This window comes from Perissodus microlepis, chromosome 16 (assembly GCF_051167445.1).
Source record: "Perissodus microlepis isolate ML-2025 ecotype Zambia chromosome 16, ASM5116744v1, whole genome shotgun sequence".
Taxonomy (NCBI): domain Eukaryota; kingdom Metazoa; phylum Chordata; class Actinopteri; order Cichliformes; family Cichlidae; genus Perissodus; species Perissodus microlepis.
Genome location: NC_140476.1, coordinates 32,049,725 through 32,069,137, shown reverse-complemented (window position 1 = coordinate 32,069,137; position 19,413 = coordinate 32,049,725). Strand labels below are relative to the sequence as shown.

General features: G+C 40.9%; 1 protein-coding gene across 9 annotated transcripts; it reads right to left on the bottom strand.

The window, feature by feature from the left end:
- Positions 1–85: 85 nt before the first annotated feature.
- pknox1.1 (pbx/knotted 1 homeobox 1.1) lies at positions 86–19,329 on the bottom strand. 9 transcript variants are annotated; one of them, XM_084908528.1, is made up of 11 exons: positions 19,227–19,329; positions 17,763–17,875; positions 9,291–9,421; positions 7,669–7,840; positions 6,800–7,000; positions 6,475–6,625; positions 6,268–6,365; positions 5,718–5,846; positions 5,553–5,629; positions 4,876–5,027; positions 86–1,905 (listed from the first exon to the last, which is right to left on the bottom strand). In XM_084908528.1, the coding sequence occupies exons 2-11, from the start codon at positions 17,811–17,813 to the stop codon at positions 1,724–1,726; spliced, it is 1,344 nt and encodes a 447-aa protein (XP_084764654.1). In that variant the 5' UTR covers positions 17,814–17,875; positions 19,227–19,329; the 3' UTR covers positions 86–1,723. The 9 variants fall into 9 exon arrangements, with proteins under 9 accessions (XP_084764654.1, XP_084764652.1, XP_084764653.1 ...); XM_084908526.1 differs by lacking the exon at positions 19,227–19,329 and adding an exon at positions 18,212–19,197; XM_084908527.1 differs by lacking the exon at positions 19,227–19,329 and adding an exon at positions 18,319–19,197.
- Between the last annotated feature and the right edge of the window lie 84 nt (positions 19,330–19,413).

Below are 19,413 nucleotides of genomic sequence, written 5' to 3'. Positions count from 1 at the left end.
AGAGACAAACTGTACACATTATCAGAGACTTTGAAGTAGTCCTGTCTGGTGGAGAACATGACGGAAAAAGAGTAAAGAGACAGTGGACAGCAGAGTTAGGCATCATTTATTCCAAAATAGAAAGCTCTAAGGCAAAACAGACGAGCGAGAAGTACAAGAGAAAAGTGAATGCTTCATAAAAAGCTAGACAGAGGTGACAGAGTTCAGCGAGGGCAACGCGTAGCCATTAAACCCTCAGGCTGAATCAAATGAACAAAGTTAACTTTACAAGAAGGATAAAAACCAAGTTACTGCAACTACTTACAAACAACTGTTTTACAGTACAGCATTACAGTTATTTAAACAAGAGGCACCCCAATATGTGCAGTAATGTCAAACTGATGGAGCTTTCAGATCCTTCACTGTGTGTGTGTGTGTGTGTGTGTGTGTGTGTGTGTGTGTGTGTGTGTGTGTGTAGTGGGGCGGGTCATGGTTGCAGCTGCAGCCCTTGGGATCATTCCTTCAGGAGGGCAATGACTCCAAGTTTCCAGCTGCTCTGTTTTCAATGCAACAGCATGTATGTAGCGTGTACATAAAATAAAAGCTAAATGCGTGCAAAAAGTCCACTGCTTCTTATTGATGGAGTTCGTAACCCCTCCTGATTGTGTGGTTAGCATAGTGTTCTGGATTGTGCATTTTAGAAAGTGACACCTATGCTACTACTGTAAAATGGTTAAAAGACATAATGTATGGTATACACATTGTGGGCCAAACAAAGACGGGAACACTGCAGTCGCTTTGCTGCTGGAGAGGGTTCCTGTGATACTGCAGTACACAAAGTAAAAATATGCTTTAAGGAGCCACAAGTGTTCCACTGTTTAGTGTCTTTTTGGCCAATTTCTCAAAGGGTCATACTTCCTTTTTGTGCTTCTTGGTAAGATTTATTTTAGAAAAGAACACAGATAAGGCCTTGTTAATATTTTAAGCTTAAAACCAATTTAAATAGTAATTTTCATCAGCATTCAATTCCTTTTTCCGTTTTTTAGAAAACTTCAAAAGAACCCTGGAAAACAGGGTCACAGCATTTATTATGAATCTGTACATAAATATTTCTTACAAAACAGGAGAACACAAAAATGAAACCAAAAAACAAACAAAAAAAAACAAACACTCATTTCATATGTTTGTATAGAAAAATAAGCATCTCTCCTCTAATTTACTTTTAATCTCTCCACCTGTGTTCTACTCTGCCTGCAGGGGGCAGTGTGAGCCATGGAGTCAGTCATAAGAGCACACACGTCTACTTAAAACACAAGCATGCAAAAGTCAAGACAAACCAGAGACACAAGAACAAGACAGAAGTGGTCTCATCCAAAATGACAATCTAACTGGGAGCAGGGGGGGGACGGGGGCGGGGACAAAAAAAGTCAACATTTATTAACGGAGTATACAAACTTGTCTCAGGTGTTTTTAACACTTGTTTTTTTCAGTTTGATTTCATCTTTTTGAGCTTAAATATACAAAAAGTGCACTCACCTACATCATTTATACAATAAAAAACTGTTTGTGAAATGACACTCCTGACATACACGTGCAGCAACAACCGCCGTTCAGCAGGGTGGAGGCTTGGAAGAGTGCAGGGTCCATCCCAGTGTGTCCTGTGCTCTGTGGAAATCAAACGGACGCACCTCTGTTCTGTCGAACTCATTTTGTGTGTCCTCTGCGTGTGGGCGGTGCTTGTCCTCTACTGCAATGAGTTGCTATTGTCCAGGCCCAGCCCCGCCATGTCCGCGTCATTGTCCTCATCTCCGCTGTCCCCCGACTCGTCTTCACTGTGGCCTCCCAGCATCACCTGCTGTACTGCCAGCGTGGCACCGTCTGATGTCAGGCTCTGCAGACCCTCCACGTTCATCGTCACCATTGTACCTAAAATATTGAGACAGTTTTTTTTAAAAGCTTATTACCAAAAAAGTCAGAAGGGAAAAGCTGTGGCTGGAAACTCCTGACACGAGTCACGAACATGTCTCGTTGTTTTCCAGGAAATGCTTTTATTCTGCTGTATCATGTAAAACACACGTCCAATATGATCTTACAGTTTTGTTTTTGTTGAATTAAAACTGTATTTGTTTCAATCTGCCTTGCAGCCTTGAAATAAATATGGTCTGTTACACCTCATGCCCTCTTTCCTCTCACTATATGAAGTAGAAGAGCTGCTGTGAGCCTTCAGCATCTTTATTTAAACTCAAACTGTATCAGACTAAGTTGGGATTGACAAGATGGCGCCGGTGGGTGTGGCTGCTCGTCTGTCATTGCCAAGTTTGTTCCTGCTGCAACGGTCATAACCCACGTGTGTTATTTAGGACCAGTGACACTGGTCTAAATACTCCATTGAATGTCTGTTTGGAAGTTTCTCCTGATATTTGCATTGATTTTTGAACTTTTTTATTGTAAAGGTTGTCACCACCAGGGCTCTTATCACAGCTCCTGACTCTGACCCTCTGTCTCTGTCCCTCGCACTGCTGTTTTTACTCAGTTTGAGCTTGTGACGCTCTCCACTTTAGAGGCTGTGGTTCGCCATATTAAGCCCACAGGTTCCCCTCGGGATCCTTTTCCTCCACAATTTTTTAAAGAAATTTTTCCTAGTATACGACAGTATGTCCTTGAAATTATTAATAGCAGTCTGCCTTCTGGTGTGGTTCCTGCAAATTTCAAGCATGCAGTAGTGCAGCCACTGCTTAAGAAACCTGGCCTTGATCACACAGTTTTAGCGAACTATAGGCCTATTTCCAAGCTGCCTTTAGTTTCCAAGGTTTTAGAGAAAATTGTTTTTAGTCAACTGAAAGATTTTCTAGATGATAATGGCATCTTTGAGGTTTTTCAATCAGGTTTTAAAACCCTTCACAGCACAGAATCTGCATTATTAAGGGTTTTTAATGACCTCCTTCTGGCATGTGATTCTGGTAACCATGTTGTTCTTGTCTTGCTTGACCTAACTGCTGCCTTTGACATCGTAGGCCACAATATTCTAATTTCTCGATTAAGTGATATAGTGGGTATTGGTGGCACTGCACTCAACTGGTTTAGGTCTTATTTGTCAAATAGAACTTTCTCTGTCAGCCTTCTCGGTTCCGAATCATCTTCTGCTCCTCTGTCATGCGGCGTCCCACAGGGCTCAATTTTAGGGCCTCTGCTCTTTTTATTGTATTTATTGCCTCTGGGTTCCATCCTTAGAAGGCCTGGGATCGCATTTCATTGTTATGCCGATGACTGCCAAATTTATTTGCCACTGAAGCAGAAAGGTGGCATCTCCATAATACCTCTCATGACATGCCTAGATGACTAGGTTTTAGCTTCTGTGAAGCACTTTGTGATTTTTTTGATACTTTACTTTACATTAAAGCTTGGTTGGCTCTAAACTTTTTAAATTTTAATGAAAACAAAACAGAGTTGTTGGTGTTTGGACCTAGTGGTCCCTGCAAGTCGTCCTCTGTAGATTTGGGACCCCTGGAAGTCTATTTTAAACCTGTTGTTACTGATCTTGGTTTTAAGTTGGACAATCAAATCAGAGCAGTGGTGAAGTCCAGTTTTTATCATTTAAGGCGACTGGCACGAGTAAAATCTTTTCTTTCGAGGTAGCACCTTGAAACAGTGATCCATGCTTCCCACCTGGACGACTGTAACGCACTTTATGTGGGGGTCAGTCAGTCATTGCTCTCACGTCTGCAGCTGGTTCAGAATGCTGCTGCACGACTCCTAGCAGGAACTCGTAAAAGAGAGCATATAACCCCTGTCCTAGCCTCACCGCAGTGAGTTCATTTTAAAATTCTTATGTTTGTTTTTAAATGCCTTCACAGTCTTGCCCCGCCTTACCTCTCTGAGCTTCTCATCTCCACACACCCTGTCGGTCTCTCAGGTCAGCTGACCAGCTGCTCCTGGAGGTACCGAGATCCAGGAGGAAGCTCAGAGGGGGCGGGGCCTTCTCTATCGTGGCTCCAAAATTATGGAATACTTTGCCCTTGCACGTTAGAGAGGCCCCTTCACTGTCCACTTTTAAATCGCGTCTTAAAAAGCCACTTTTATTCTTTGGCTTTTAACCTCAGTGAGACTTAGTTTTCCGTTGAAATTAAATTAGTTATTTAATTAATTTTTTTTTTTTTCTTTCTTTTATTTGGCTTTTATTCATATCTTATGAAATGTTATTTTTTTGGTTCCAATGTACAGCACTTTGTGTCAGCTGTGGTTGTTTTAAAGTGCTTTATAAGTAAAGGTGATTGATTGATTGATAAGTTCACGTCTTTAGTTCATCTGTTTAACGTCTGTAGTCCAGATTTTTTTGCCGTGTAAAACAAACGGGGGTGGACAGAGCAGCTTACAAAGTTTGCTGTTCTTCATGCTGGAGCTTGTTGATCAGGTGGTTTGCTCAAGAACTCCTGCCAGCTTTTTCCTAGTAAAACTTCCTGTCATAGCAACAGCACTGTTGTTTTGGATGCTGGAAAAATCTTTTTTTCTCTACCTGAGTGCACCGTCTCTGTAACAGTACCAACTGCCTCTGTGCTTTCCACATTAAGCTACTTAATAGTGACACCTGAGTGCTACAGAGCTGTACATTAAAGCATTGAATCAAACAATTTGTGTCAAGGATTTTTAAACAATCAAGTAATGAAATGTTGCAGTCCTAGTCACATTGTCAGCAATTTGTTAAAAGCAGCAACATTTGTGATACAGTGATGACATTTGTTGCCAAACTAGAACAACAGTTTGTTAAGCAGCAGCAGCAGCGGACAGGAAGTCTGCTGGTATCACTACATCAACTAGTGTTTGTTTCTCTGCATTAACTCTAATATATGGGCCAAGTACAACAACGAAAGCATCTCGATACGGTGTTGTGCTGCCTACCATCAGGCATGGCCCCTCCTCCTGCTGCGATGGAATCAGGCCAGAAGCGCTGCAGTGGCCGGTTTTGAGGTGTCTTTTTCTTGGCTTTGGGTGTCTCTGAAGAGCTGGCATCCAACATGGGCTGCAGGATCCGTCTCCGTGCATTTATAAACCTGCAGACACAGGGTGATGCTGGCTGTACAGACCTTTGCACTTCAAATGCTAACAGGTGCTGATTAGGCTCACTGTCAGGTATGGACAGCTGTATGGTTAGCTGGATTTTACACACCCTGACTCAAAGGACACAAAGAATAGGAACTGTCTGATGTCCTGTACATATTAAATACACCGTAACCTCCTTAAACTTAGCTAAAAAGGTGACACTTCCCACCTGTACTTAAAGAAGTTGCAGTTATTAACTTAGGGCAAAGTTAAATATCGTCTTTTTTGTTTTGTTTTCATTAGGCAAAAAAGCAGAGAGGTCAAATGGCAAACTACGGGAACAAGTCAGAGTTTCATCAGTGAAAAGTGAAACGAGATGAGCAAAGAAGAAACCCTCAGCTGATCGCAGGAAGCCCTGCACAATTACCTGGCTGACCAATTATACTACAACAATTAGTAGAAAATTGCCTGCCATCACAAACATGACTGTAAATAGTGATGTAGTTAGTATTTTCTTGGGATAAAGAGCAACTCACCAGTTGTTGACCTGCAGAAGTGTCAGGTTTGTTTGAGTAGCAATCTGCTTCTTTTCATCCTCTGTGGGATACGGATGCTGCACAATAGAACAGGGTTGAAATGCATCACTATTTTGTAAGGACTTGAGTTCTCTACAGGCAGATGATTTATGCACAAAGACTCACCCCGATGTGCTGGAAGAGCCATGAGCGCATGACATTTGTGGCATGCTTTGGAAGAACGCCGCGCTTGTTCTTGGTTGAGTTGTCCTCATGACTAAAGAGGTTCAAGTCCTGGTGAAACTGCAGCTGAAGCTGAGTACACAGATGTTTGTTTAGCCATCTCTTAATTATCTCAACAGAATGAAAGGTTATGTTAAATTACAATACTGTTCCACATCATTTAACCAAGGACCTCAGCTCTAATTTTGAATTATTTGCCCTTAATGACAGGGCACCGATCTTACAAAGCTTACATCATTTGTTATTAGGAGCAGACAACACATTATCTGCCATAGTCAATACGCAGTAAAGGTTGTTGTTACATTGTTATAGAACAAAGTTACAACGTGAAGCCCTCCAACACCTCTAAGCTTGTCTTCATTTAATTCAATTAACTTTCGCTCTGCCTCTCATTCTACTTTTAAATACTCTAGGAACCACAAGTGGGAGCAGTAAAATTCAATGACAGGGATTCCACTTAATAGCACGGCAGCAACATAGACAGATGTATTACCTGATTGTTCTGGACGCGTATTGTCCCGGGAGAAAGAGCCTGTGTTACCACCTGGCCCTGAGGAGTTACAACTGTGACTGGCTGGTACACAGTCCCGCCTGAAATACAAACACACAATTTTCTAACCTGCTCAGCTGAGTGCAGAAGACTCAATCAGAGTCCTGTTGGTACATGTGAATATCTGGGCTACAGTCATTAGTGCAGTACCTGAGGAAGGGGTCGTACGCCAAGATGACATACCTGCGACCACCTGGGTGGGGTTGACAGTTGTCACGGTAACGTTTCCTTGCTGCAGGGCCGATGCTGGAACTACAATTTGACCCTGGGGACTAATGGTCCCTGATATGGAGCTGGGGGTCTGTGTAATAGAGCATGCATACATAAAGTAGGCGCATGTATGTTTTCCATGCTGCTAACTCTTATAACGCCATTTTTAAAGTATTCCCATTTAACTGGCTAATATACCCCAGCCGGGGCACTGATCACCTGAGGCATTTGGTGGTGACGCCTGCAGTTCACCTACACTGCATACCTGAGACTTGGTGGGTGAGAAGCTCTGGGCCTGGCCTTGTACAGGCGAGTATGGGCTTCCCGGGTCACCACTCAGCAGAGTCTCACTGTTCATCTTAGTCTTGAGGCAGGCGATGTAGCGACTGCAAAAGTCCTTGCACAGGTCGCTCACCTTCTCCAGCTCCAGCAGATGGATCCGCAGCACCTGGATGGCTTTCACCATCTTTAGATAGAAGGAATGGAAAGAGTTCTTAGGCTCAACATCTTTCTGTTTAACAAATGTTTACCTGAGGGCATTACAGGGAGGTCAAAGGTCAGGTCCAGTTATGACAGTCGCTTCCGATCACAGCACAGAATTACAATACAGCACGATGCCACCCTGTGAAGATTTAATTACTACTTATTTGTTGTAGCATGAATGGTCACAAGGTCTTTCTCAGTAAGAAAATACACCTAAAAGTCTTAAATTTATGCCCTCCTTCACATTTCCAAAGCCATCCTGTGGGCCGTCTTTAACAGGCCGATTCTGGCCCCTGTAGCCGTTTACTGTCACAAAAGTCTGTGGGCTTCTACTGTTGCTGGCCCTTCAGAGAGAAGTGAAATCAACAAACAAAGAGCTGAAGTGAAAACAATGAAAAGTGTCCACTAAAGCCTTTCATGCTGTTCTTGATTATCTTTTATTATAGTTTAGTTTTTGTGGTTTGTGTTGACCTTCTGTCACTCCCTTTCTTTTCAACCAATCGGTGTATCGACATCCCTGCTGAGCTTCAAGTTGTTGGTTGTTTGGAAGACAATATGCAAGCGTGTTCGGATAGGTTACATAACCCTCTGCATGTACAAACATAAATGCTGTGAAATAAGGTTTAGCTTACTGAAGCAACAATGTCTCACCAAGTTGTCAAGTTCAGGGTCTTCACTGAAGAAAGGCTTCCCCTCCTTCTCTTGATTACGGACAAAATTCTCAATGTCCACATCAAAGCTCGCTGAAGTGATGCAATCAGAGCTTAGCGTGGACTGCTCACACTTCTCAAACAGCAGGGCCAACAGAGGGAACAGAGGATGCCTACGAAAGGCGCACACACACACACACACACACACACACACACACACACACACACACAGAAAAAGGATCACTTCAAGCTTCCTCAGTAAGAACTTGGAAAATCCACATGGACAGGGAAAAACAAAAAAAGTATTAGCAGCAGGACATGAGACCTAAATGAATCAGAACTCTGTGTTGACATCAGACATTTAATATATGTATATTTACACACACAAATACACACACACAGTCCTAAACTCTTTCAACCGTTCAACCTGCTTCCCTCCTCAGGTGAGGTGTGGAGGATATCCTGAACTTGGTGAAACTTTCTTCGAAGTGGAGCTCACGTTGTTGGACTCTAACGCTTGGAAAATAAACTCTCATTTGATGTGAGGATGTAACCAGACTCTTTGTCTGGACCGTTTTAGGACACTAGCCTAACATCAGCTGACATAATGTTAGCTTATAACCAACTGTTGCTGCCTAAACAACAGCTGGTTATAAGCTAACATGATGCTCATTGTAAGCGATCAGGGGGCAGCAGGGTTACAAGTCTAATCTGCTGACGATATGTAATTAGGACAACATTTGGAATAAATAATCATGTCTATGCACTAGGGGTGGGGGACAAAATCGATACTGTGTAGTATTCGTGATATTTTGTTTGCTAATAATGTATCGATACAGGGACAGCAGAAATCGATATTTTGTTACAAAAAAAGTTTTTGTGCTCTGACTTCAGAGCATGTTGATCAGCTCCTTTTTCTGAGCAAGAATCCTGACATTCCTTCACTGTCCAAATGTGTTTAACTTTTTTTATGGCAGCAATAAACATGACAGTTTACTTATTTTCATTTAAGACATGTTTTATTTTAATTAAGTTTAAAACTTTTTTATTTAATGTAAAATTATATTTTGTGTTAATTTACTTTCAAATTCTTCAGTTGCTGAATGGGCTGCATAGTTTTCACAAATTTCATAGTTCAGAATAGCTATAATTGTACCAGATGGTAAGTTGGACTAGACTGTAATACAAACCGTTCAGTTTGTCAACAATAAAACTGGCTGAAATTATTAGATAAAATGAATATTGATAAAGTTTACCTTTATGTACAGAATCTGAATATCGCAAAATATTTTTAAAAATTGCAATAATATCGTATCGTGCGTTAAGTATTGTGATAATATCGTATCGTGGGATGTATGGTGATTCCCACCTCTACTATGCACGTTTTCATGTATTAAAGATTTGACTTCAGTTCAGGAAGTCAGTTTGGAGGTGAGGATGGAGAGAAAAAGAGGCGTGAGAGAGAGCAGTGGTGGAGAAGCTTCCTTCTCCAGAGGAAATATGCATGTGCAAACTTTTGTTCATATATAGTTTGATTTAATTTAAATTAAACAGCTTGCATATACTGTTACTGTTGAGAATGTCTGATTTTCTATTTCTATTTAAACAAACATACACTCCTACCGATATATGGATGCCTTGTCAGCGTCCATGGGTGTCTGTGGCTCTGTTGGTGCCGGGCTGGGCACCTCTCCCAACGTACCCTCCATAAACTTCTGCTCCGAATCACTGTCTACCTTTATGATGCCTTGCATCTGCAAGGAAGGTGAGAACAGACAAGAAACAGACAATTAAAGCACGAAGCGTTCAAGACAAAGATGACATGTGACAGCGTGTGGCTTCATTTTAATAGCACTCCTTTTCAAAGTCATAGGAATTTTCAAGCAAAAAGACTATTTTCTGAGATCAACAAGTTACTAACAAATGACTACAGAAAACCTGGACGACCTGACAGCTCCTCAAAAAGTATCTACTGCCCCCTGGTGTGAGGCTGCAGTACAGGTCATGAAGCCCACCCTCTCTGTTAGCAAATGGGGCAGGGCTCAAACAAAAACAAAAGAAGTTCACCTCAGATTACTAGTACTAGTACTGCCATTACTACTACTCATGTTGATTTGGGTTCAAGGAGTCACCTTTCTTAGAAGTTTGATTAGCAGCAACAGTTAGAGAAATTTGGGTGTATCTGCTTGGGAACTGGAGGCAGAGTCTAGATACTGAGAGAAGGTCTACTGTTTACCTTCCATAACTACAACCTGCTGTTTCAAACTGACAATAAGGAAACTGGACTAACAGAAAGAACATGTTTCTACACCATGCCTCATTTACCCAGTTACACATATTAATTCAAGTGCTTTGAAATGACAGTCTTCACTGGTGGGGATAGTTACAAAGCTTTCTTCGTTATGAATTAGCATACATGGTTTTATTGAACATTTGAAGAACCAGCAAAAAAAACAAACTCTTGTAGAGGACATAAAGTCAGAGATAGAAACGACAAGGAGCAGGTGCATCTAGTACAGGTAGAGCTGCTGCAAAAACCCACAGAGCCCAGCAGCCAGCGCAACAAATTCTGGATCCTTTGCTTTTAGTTAGCAGTTAGCATTAGCAGCACATGCTGCCTCTGATATGAAAGGACCTTTATGCTGCGCACTGTGATTCACAGCAGTGGTCCCGGGTCAGCCCTGACTTTGTGTTAAACTAATCCTAAAGTAATGATGGTATTTCTAACCACTAGATATACCACAACTTTATCCTTTCAACAGCTGCTGAAAGTTAGGGGACCTAGCATTTGTAGCCTCGCTACCAAACCAGCATTTTATCTCCGAGGAAGTTTCCCCAGAGAGAAGTAAAGCAAGTGTGTAAGTTCATCTCTGAATGTTTGTAAAGCATTCCCGCGTTAAGCTTAACAACCGATATATGGAGCGACTGCCTCTCTCTCTCTCTCTCTCCCTCTCCTGCTGCTACTTCAATCGTGAAACTGATCAATGATCAGCTGATCGGCTTTTCTGTCACGAGTCCGTCTCTCTTGTTTGTTTATCGCCCACTTCACGCCAGAAAGAGGAAACCAGCGGCTGAACAACAGCAGCACGTTTAAGCTTGATAAGCTGTTGTTAGAATTTATTTAATATTACTTTCTACACCAGGATCTTTTTCTACGCAGCTGACGGCTGGTAACTGTGCAGGGGCGGATCTAGCAAAGTTTAGCCAGGGGGGCCGATAGGGCATGAACAGGGAAAAGGGGGCACAAAGACATACTTTTCTTTCTTATTCTCATTTAAAATATCTAGCTTTTAATAAATAATTATCTGAATCTTACACCCAAAGTTTTAATCTGATGTAAAATGTATAGAAGTCCATTACTGTATATAGTAACTATTAAGTCTAATATACCCTAGTAAGCTATAGTACTTTTTCCTTTGGGAAGATACCATCTGTGCAGTTCTGTTGAAGAAAGATGTTGAATCTATTTAATTATTCTTGAAAAAAAAATTGATTTCTGTGCATTTTTTTTTTCACATTGCATCAAATTAAAGTTGATTACGTCAATTAAGCATCATGAGGTGGAGGGTGGGGGGGTTCCCTTTTTTTTTTCCTTTTTTTTTTTTTTTTGCTGGGAGTTTTAGGACCCTATTAGTTAGGTTGCTTACTCTTTAAAATACCAGAATAGGGAGGATGGAGCAGGTTTAAGTTTGTTAGATTGATCAGTTTTGCTGAACTATGAAATATTTTGGGTGCAGTGTATTTTTTGCATACAGGTATAACAGAATAGCTTTAGTGGGTTTTTTTTAACTTGAGTATGAACTTATACAAAAAGCAGCAAGATATTAAAAAAACAGTTTTATTGATTAAAAAACACACTATATCGGATTCATATCGGTATCGGCAGATATCCAAATTTATGATATCGGTATCGGACATAAAAAAGTGGTATCGTGCCATCTCTAATTTATATAGAGATCCTCCAGCTTCAAACTGTATTACCCTTCAAGGACCTGCAGTTCAAAAAAGCGCCCCTCCGACAGTCAAACCCATCCGTTCTCTGATTGAATAGTTACATTTGTGATTGACATGACCAATCAGATGAAAGGAAGAAAAATAGGGTCAAAATTCGTACTTGTAACTTGAAACTTGAGTGCAGAGTTTCACACGTATTCTTTGGCTAAGTCCACACACAAATCTTTTTTACACATACAAAACTGATTTACAAGTACAAAATATTTATGACCACAATTTGAGCCCATAGAGGAGTCAAAAGAATTATGAGAAGAGATCTGGAATCAGCAGGTACGACTGGCCTGTATGCACAATGACCACACAAGACTCCACCGCTGAAGAAAAAGCATGTTGAAGTGTGTTTTAAGCCTGACTAAACAACATTTAGACAAGCCTGTGAAATACTGGGAGAACATATTCTGGTCAGGCGAGACCAAAACTGAAACCTTTGGATGCTGTAATCAGAGATGGGCAGTAACGCGTTAGAATGTCTCAAGACAGTGACGTAAGCGAGTGCGACGTTCGTGACAACAGCTGTGTGCAGATCAACAATGGATCATATATCAAGTGCGGGAGAGAGTATGAGCGTGCAGCATTTAAAGCGTGGAAGTACTGACCTTACTTTGAGTTTGATCCCATAAAAAGTGACAAAAACATTAGTGTCCGTTGTGCGTGGGAAGAAAACTTCTTTTTACAGCGAAAAAAAACCCTAAACAAGCACCAAGTGCACAACGACCTAATGGGAAATTCACAGAAACTCGCGGATTCTTCCACTGACCGCTGCGGCACACCTGCACCAGGGCAAACCTCCGCCTGCCCCACTCCTGCTTTACAGGTGAAAATAGAGCAACAGGACTGCTAGTCTTTGATTTTATTTATTTTCTGCTTTGTTTTACTTACTTACTTTGAAAGACTGAGTGTAAACACAAAAAATATTTTATTTTATGTGCTGGAATGTGCAGAAAATAGGTTTAAATGTTAAACTAATTTCTTCCAGTCAGAGAATGTTGCATATAATTTAATTTTTGCTTGATGCATAAAGTTAAAAGATTAAAACTGATAAAACAAGTTAAAAAAAAGGAGACTTTTCCATTTGATTACATTTTGCATGATGGATTATGCAGAAAAAGTAGAATTGGGCTGACAGATCTATCGCTTTATCACCTATTCAGGTTGTAAATTGTGTTTTTAAAAAGTAACTAAGTAATTAATTACTTTTGAAAATAAGTAATCAGTAAAGTAACGGGATTACTTTTTTGGGGAAGTAATCGGTAATTAGTTACTGATTACTTTTTTCAAGTAACTTGACCAACACTGGCTGTAATACACACCATGTTTGGAAGTCAAACACCCCAAACCGAGAGTGAAGTTTGGAGGTGAGAACATCATGGTGTGGGGCCATTTTTCCAGCATACGGCACTCGCACACTTCATATATCTGAAGGAAGGATGAATGGAAAAATATACCGACATTCCTGATAAAAATCAACTGCCATCAGGCCCAGCCAATCACACGACCTGAATCCAATTTAAAAATCCATGGAAAGAACTAATGCTTATTGTATTGCTCTATATAAAGCTTTGTTTTTTAACAAACACTTTGTATGTCAGCTGTCATCAGAATTGCAGACTGTAAAATATATAAGACGTTCAGAACCAAAGTGTGTCAGGATAATGAACGGATGAGCTTTAAAAGATAAACTTCACATTTGACTGCAATGATTCTTTGATTACAGGAGTTGCTCTCAGCACCACCCAGTGACAGACGAATCATCCAGTAAGCCCACTCTTTATGCTAAATTCACTTATTTAACTTTGGAGCAAAATTATAGTAACTCAAAAATGACCTGATTAAAAAAGAAAAAAGGCTAAACTGTAGGGCTGCCACGATTAGTCGACTAGTCACGATTATGTCGACTATCAAAATCGTCGACGACTGATTTAATAGTCGACGCGTCGTTTGAAGCTTTGTAAGATCACAAAAGACGCAGGAATAAGTAGTAGATTTAAGAGTGTAATAACGGACTGAAACAGAAGATGGCAGCACTGCATGTACAAGGATGCCAGCTGCCGTTAAACCCCGAAGAAGTAGCTCTGTCCCAGAATTCATAGTGCAGCCCAGCTCAGTTTCCAACAATGGCGGCAGCTAGTTAGTTTTAAAATTACTCTTATTATTCTTTCTGGGTCACAAAATAAACGTTTAACATATTTTCTGGCGAGAATGTAGCTGTGTAAACCTCAAATATCTGCTCAGTTTATCAAGACACCACATATTTTCAAAAGCGCTCCGACGTTTTCAGAGACGTCTGTTACCCACTAGCTCGATAGCGAGCCGGGGGCAAGGCTCACTAGAGCCGTGAGAACACCGGACTCCCGGCAAATCATTTTCAAACCCACCGTCATCTTTCGCTACTCAGGTTAAACATGTAATATAAGTCACTTAGATAACTTAAAAATGTTATTGTTTGGCTTTTTTTTTAGTATTTTATTTGTTCCTGAGTGAATCGGTTTGGCTGAGATTAAAGTTATAGTTTTTACACAGCTGAATAAACGTCAAGCAGACAGCTGATTATCAGAAGTGTGAGATGCTCGAGAATTTACTCCGGTGTCCTGTTATATTTTAGATAGCGAGGAGTTTATTAAACTTCACCGAAACAATCTGCAAACTTCATTAAAATTTAATAAACTATCATCTTGTCTTTATTTTTAGTTAGCACATACCTTAAACACTTAAAGCTGTAAGCTAATGATAGTTATATAAGAGCAGATGCTGCTGGTGCAATAAGCTGTACGTTTTACGTTCAATGGATGATGATCTGATTAGTCGACTAATCGCAAAAATAATCGGTGACTAGTCGATTATCAAAATAATCGTTTGTGGCAGCCCTACTAAACTGCCAGATTATTTACCGTCAGTGAAGGCTGCAGCTATCTTACTGAGGAAGTTCATGAAAGAAAGTCAAAGGGATTATATATCTATGTAATTGGTATCATATGTACCATTATCCTCTTTACCTTTAGGCACATAAACAGTTACTCAGTTTGGGATTTAAGAAAACTGATGATGTCCGCTGTGCTCAGCTTCTGTACATATTAGGGCAACACCTCTGTGATTACTATATGTTTAGATTTTAAATAATTTTCTACTGAACTAAATGTAACACCATTGTGTAAAAGTTGAGAAACACTGTTTAAGTGCTGGGTTTGTCCTCCTTTTAGGCCTACGGTGGAGATCTGAAGATTTCCCTTTGAGGGAGCTGATGCTGAAGCCTGAGCTCTTCTTGATCCCTCTAATGAACCTCAGTCCTCCTGATGTTTCTGACATGATGTCTGCCTCAGTGGGTCAAACAAACATCTGGCACAGGACAGCTGTGTTGTAAGAATAGTAGGAAGTTTCTACAAATCACTGGAGCCAAGAATCCAGACCCAGCTTGGCTCTGATAGTCTCCCTCACTTGTTTTTGGCTGAGTAAATGCAGCTGTTGATTTAAAAAACGAACTACTACTACTCTGGGTCATGTTGTTAAATGAAAAGAAAAAAATTATACTTCAAGGAAACTTTCTGCTGATGTGTTTTTAAATGTAAGATCCAATTGAAAGTTTCCATGTTACCAGGCTGCAGAGTGCTCAGAGAGTGCAAGTCTCCAGTTCTCTTTATGTTAAAATCTCAAAAGGCAACATTGAATCTTTAGATAATTACAGTAACACTGTGTTTCTGAGGTGTGTATGTAGCTGTCATTTCTCTTGTCTAAAGTCAGGGTAACAAAGTTACACTGACTAATAAGTCAAACATCTCGACTATGAGCAACACTGGTGTATAACAACAAGCTTCTAACAGTGTGTGTGCTAACTGCTAATCCAGCTAACACATTAGCAAGGATGAAGGAGGAGGATGTTAGATGTTGTATACAACTATAGTATGGTAAGATGTGTGCCTTTTTAATTAAACCAACATGGCTTTATTTGCCTTAATTTCCTGAGTCTTGAGGAGCAGTAAAACCACCAGCAGAGATGTTAAAACTGAACAACCCCGGCTACATAAAAAGCACATGGGATATGCTCACGTTTACATCCTGTGGGGCTGTAGACAGGAGATCAACAACTCCTCCACTAAGAGTCACTACTGCACAGACTCTGACTCCTGAAGTACAAGATGGCAGCCCTCACAAGTGGGAAATTTTGGCTTCATTTTTGTACGATTGATGAAATGGAGCCACATCATCATGGATAGTCACATTTTTGAGTTCATGCATTTCGATGACATCATGTTACTTGGAAAAATAACTGCTGTGTATCTGCAGCAGACAGAATCACTTCAGTCTATTTCAGCATAAAATTTCCACACTCTGCAGACACAATCTGCACTGCTGTTCAACAGACGTTGGTGTGAATAAACAGTAGTATAGCTTTTTTCATGAGACTATTTTGTGGGTTTACATCACTTCCTCTGAGCCTGCCTGCTAAAAGGAGACACATTAAAGTGGTCACTAAACCCCATTAAATGAACAGAGTAACAATATATATATATTTTTTTAAACATACAATGAAAAATATTAACAGATAGTTTCTAGGCATACTCCTGGGTGGATACATAATAAGAGTCACACATGAACTAAATGCCACTATTTTACCTGACATTGTTTTGCAGGCACCACAGAGTCTTGCCAATGACTGCACCGAATGAGTGTGGGAGGTACAATTTTATCTGGTTTATCATTACTGTAGCACTGTCCACCTGGTATAATGTTAACTGAGTGGTAGAACAGACAGATCAGCATAAATGCTTATATATATCTCAGCACACAGCAGGACAGGCAACACAGAGAGTTTAGTTCGCACCTCCAGCATAAAAAGAAAATAAGATGACAATGACCGATTTGGTTCTTCCATTCCCTTTGCTAACATCTCCATACTTTGTTCAAACAAACTGTTAAAAGAAATGGAAAGCTATTAAGATTCATTAGGTTGTAACCCTTTTCTGAAATATTTTTTAAGTCCCCAGTGCATAGGTCTGGCAGAACCCTCATGATCCAGAAAGTGAAACACTACCATCTCTGGTGTCCAAAGAATAACAACTGAGAATACACTCCCCCAACTTCCATACACCTGTGTTAACAGACCTCTCTGCACCGAATCATACTTGTTATTAATCTCTGTCTCTCTTCCACAGCATGTCTTTATCCTGTCTTCCTTCTCTCACCCCAACCGGTCACAGCAGATGGCCCCGCCCCTCCCTGAGCCTGGTTCTGCCGGAGGTTTCTTCCTGTTAAAAGGGAGTTTTTCCTTCCCACTGTCACCAAAGTGCTTGCTCATAGGGGTCATATGATTGTTGGGTTTTTCTCTGTATGTATTATTTTAGGGTCTACTGTACAATATAAAGCACCTTGAGGCGACTGTAGTTGTGATTTGGTGCTTTATAAATAAAACTGAATTGAATTGAAATGTGAGCACAGGCTCTGCAAAATACTTTCACTGAGCAAAGTCTTTCTCCCTTTTTACACTGTGCCTGCCTACCGGCAACACAGTCCCTTCAAGGAGCATAAATCTCATCCCCAACCATGTGACTGCAGCCAACAATGACTTAGATTGAACACAAATAGACCAAAAATGATTGCCTGCGTAGGGAGGAACATTTCTTCTTAGTCATAGTTCATTTTTAGCTCTCAACACCCACAAATTTTAGCACCTAAATAAAGATGTTTTTTAAGCAATTTACAAATATGCATACAGATAAATACTAGGAGGAAATGAGGCTTACAATGTATTACTGATGTCTCCCATACTGAGTTCCAGAGACAAGCTCACAGTCTATATATTACTCAAACTGGTGTAACAGCATTGACACCGATTGCGTTCCAGTGTTACATGCACCAAGTGTTCACGTTATTCTGCTACCAAGGCTGACTTATCACCACTAAAAATAAATTATCTATTAGGCAAAGAGTCCAGAACACTCAAAGTTTTAGCCTAGAATGTTTAGATGTCCCAATTATAAACAGTATCCCGTTCTGCTGTTGTGCTTATTCTCTTTAGTTAACTAGTATCTCAAAAGAGCAGACTATAGCTCCCTGCAGGTCCAAGCAAAGTTTGTCCCTCTCACCCACCTGCTGCTCTCCCTTTGGGTACTTATCTATGGAGACTGAGTGGGCTGCCATCACGTTCACTGCAGATGCTGCAAACACTGGGGCATTATAGAGTGCAGGGACTGGTGGCCAACCTACACAGTACACACAGTTTCAGTTAGACTGCCTCAGGTGTTTGCACATAAGCTTCAAATGACAGAACTGTTCTGATTTCAGTATTAAACTATTATCAGTGTTACTGGCTTTGTTAATTAGGTTGGCATTGTTACGGTAAAATACAGAAGTATGGACATAAATACTGTTCCCCTTTGTAACACCAAGATGCAAAATATATACAAAATGTCAATATTAGAACAGAAATGAAGAGGGGCTAATGATATAATCAAATGTTGTCTTCATATGTGCTAGTAGCGAAAGCACACTACGGGGTCCAACGTTACTCTTCTTTGCATATAGCTTATCCAGCTCACCTCTAAAAGCCAAGAAGAGGCTGGTATCATGAACCTAAGGGGTGTTGTACAAATAATAATGCTGATGTTATCTTAGCGTGTCTTGCAATTGATGTTAACACACCCACCACGGTTTAGCCTTTAGCTCGTGTTAGCTGTGGCAACCGTGGCGGCAAGGGGACATGAAAGTGAAATAAATCCTTTGGGCTAATATTAGCCTACTCTCCTATAACCCGACTAACGTTACTCGTAAACAAAGCAGCCCGACTGGAAAAACGGTCGTTTTCGTACAGCTAACAAATATCCAGTAACGTAAACGACACATTTGCGCTAGTTCACGAAGCCAACCTAGGCTTCAGTCAAATAAGCAACCATATGGCCGAGCTAACGTCTTCGACGTAGCTAAGTATTAACTTCAAAGTGTATTCGTACTGGTAGTGCAACCAAAACGCAAAGCGCCATATTTAGCGAAGGTAATCGCGGCCAAAAAACAAGCTAGCTAACCAATCTAGCCAGGTACAGAAAAAGACCCTCCTGCGGATTGATACGAAGTAAGCCATTTTACCAAATAATAAGACCGCGTCGGTCGCTTAACAGTATGCATTTAAAATTAAATTATATTTCTTGTCAGCTATATGAAATAATTGGGCAGCAAAGAAATTATTAAGTATTGGATTGCTAGCCCGGTTGATCCTAAATTCCTCCCCTTTTCAGTCAATCAATCAAGCGGGGACAGCTGCCCTCTACTTCCCCTCCCCTACGTGGTAAAATGTTGGGCCTCGTTTCTAGCGCTCGCCCTTTGCTTTTCCACAATCCTCCTCAGCCCCCAAAACGCCGACATATTTTTTAACCCCCCCTCCCATGTATACAGTTTTTTTTATCCTTCACAGAGCTCTGCCGCTTCTGTTTCCTCTAAAAAACATCCTCTGCTGCCCTGACTAAGTCCGCGCTCCTCGCCCCGGGACATTTTTGCGTGCGGCCCAGATTGTTTGATTGATAGGGAACGGAAAAAGAGGGACTTTGAGTGACAGCTTACCTGAGTGCCAATCTTCGTCACACTGACAAGCGGCTGCAGCAATCGGGACCCGCAGTTGTCGCGTTACGTCATCGCGCAAGGGCACGCAGGGGCGCAGGACTCATGATTATGTATTAGGTGGGCGGAGACATGACGTTCTGCTGCCTGTGAGTCCTGCGCCCTGCTGTTTTTTTGTCTTAGCAAAAGC

Bases quoted from the DNA above. Each gene is read 5' to 3' on its own strand.
- pknox1.1 (XM_084908523.1), bottom strand. From the start codon at position 16,436: ATGCTGATCTGTCTGTTCTACCACTCAGTTAACATTATACCAGGTGGA. The intron at 7,841-9,290 runs GTAGGAGTGTAT...CGCCTTTCGTAG, and splicing joins GACAAGGCATCCATATATCG to GCATCCTCTGTTCCCTCTGT. The intron at 7,001-7,668 runs GTGAGACATTGT...TTCTATCTAAAG, and splicing joins ACCCTGAACTTGACAACTTG to ATGGTGAAAGCCATCCAGGT.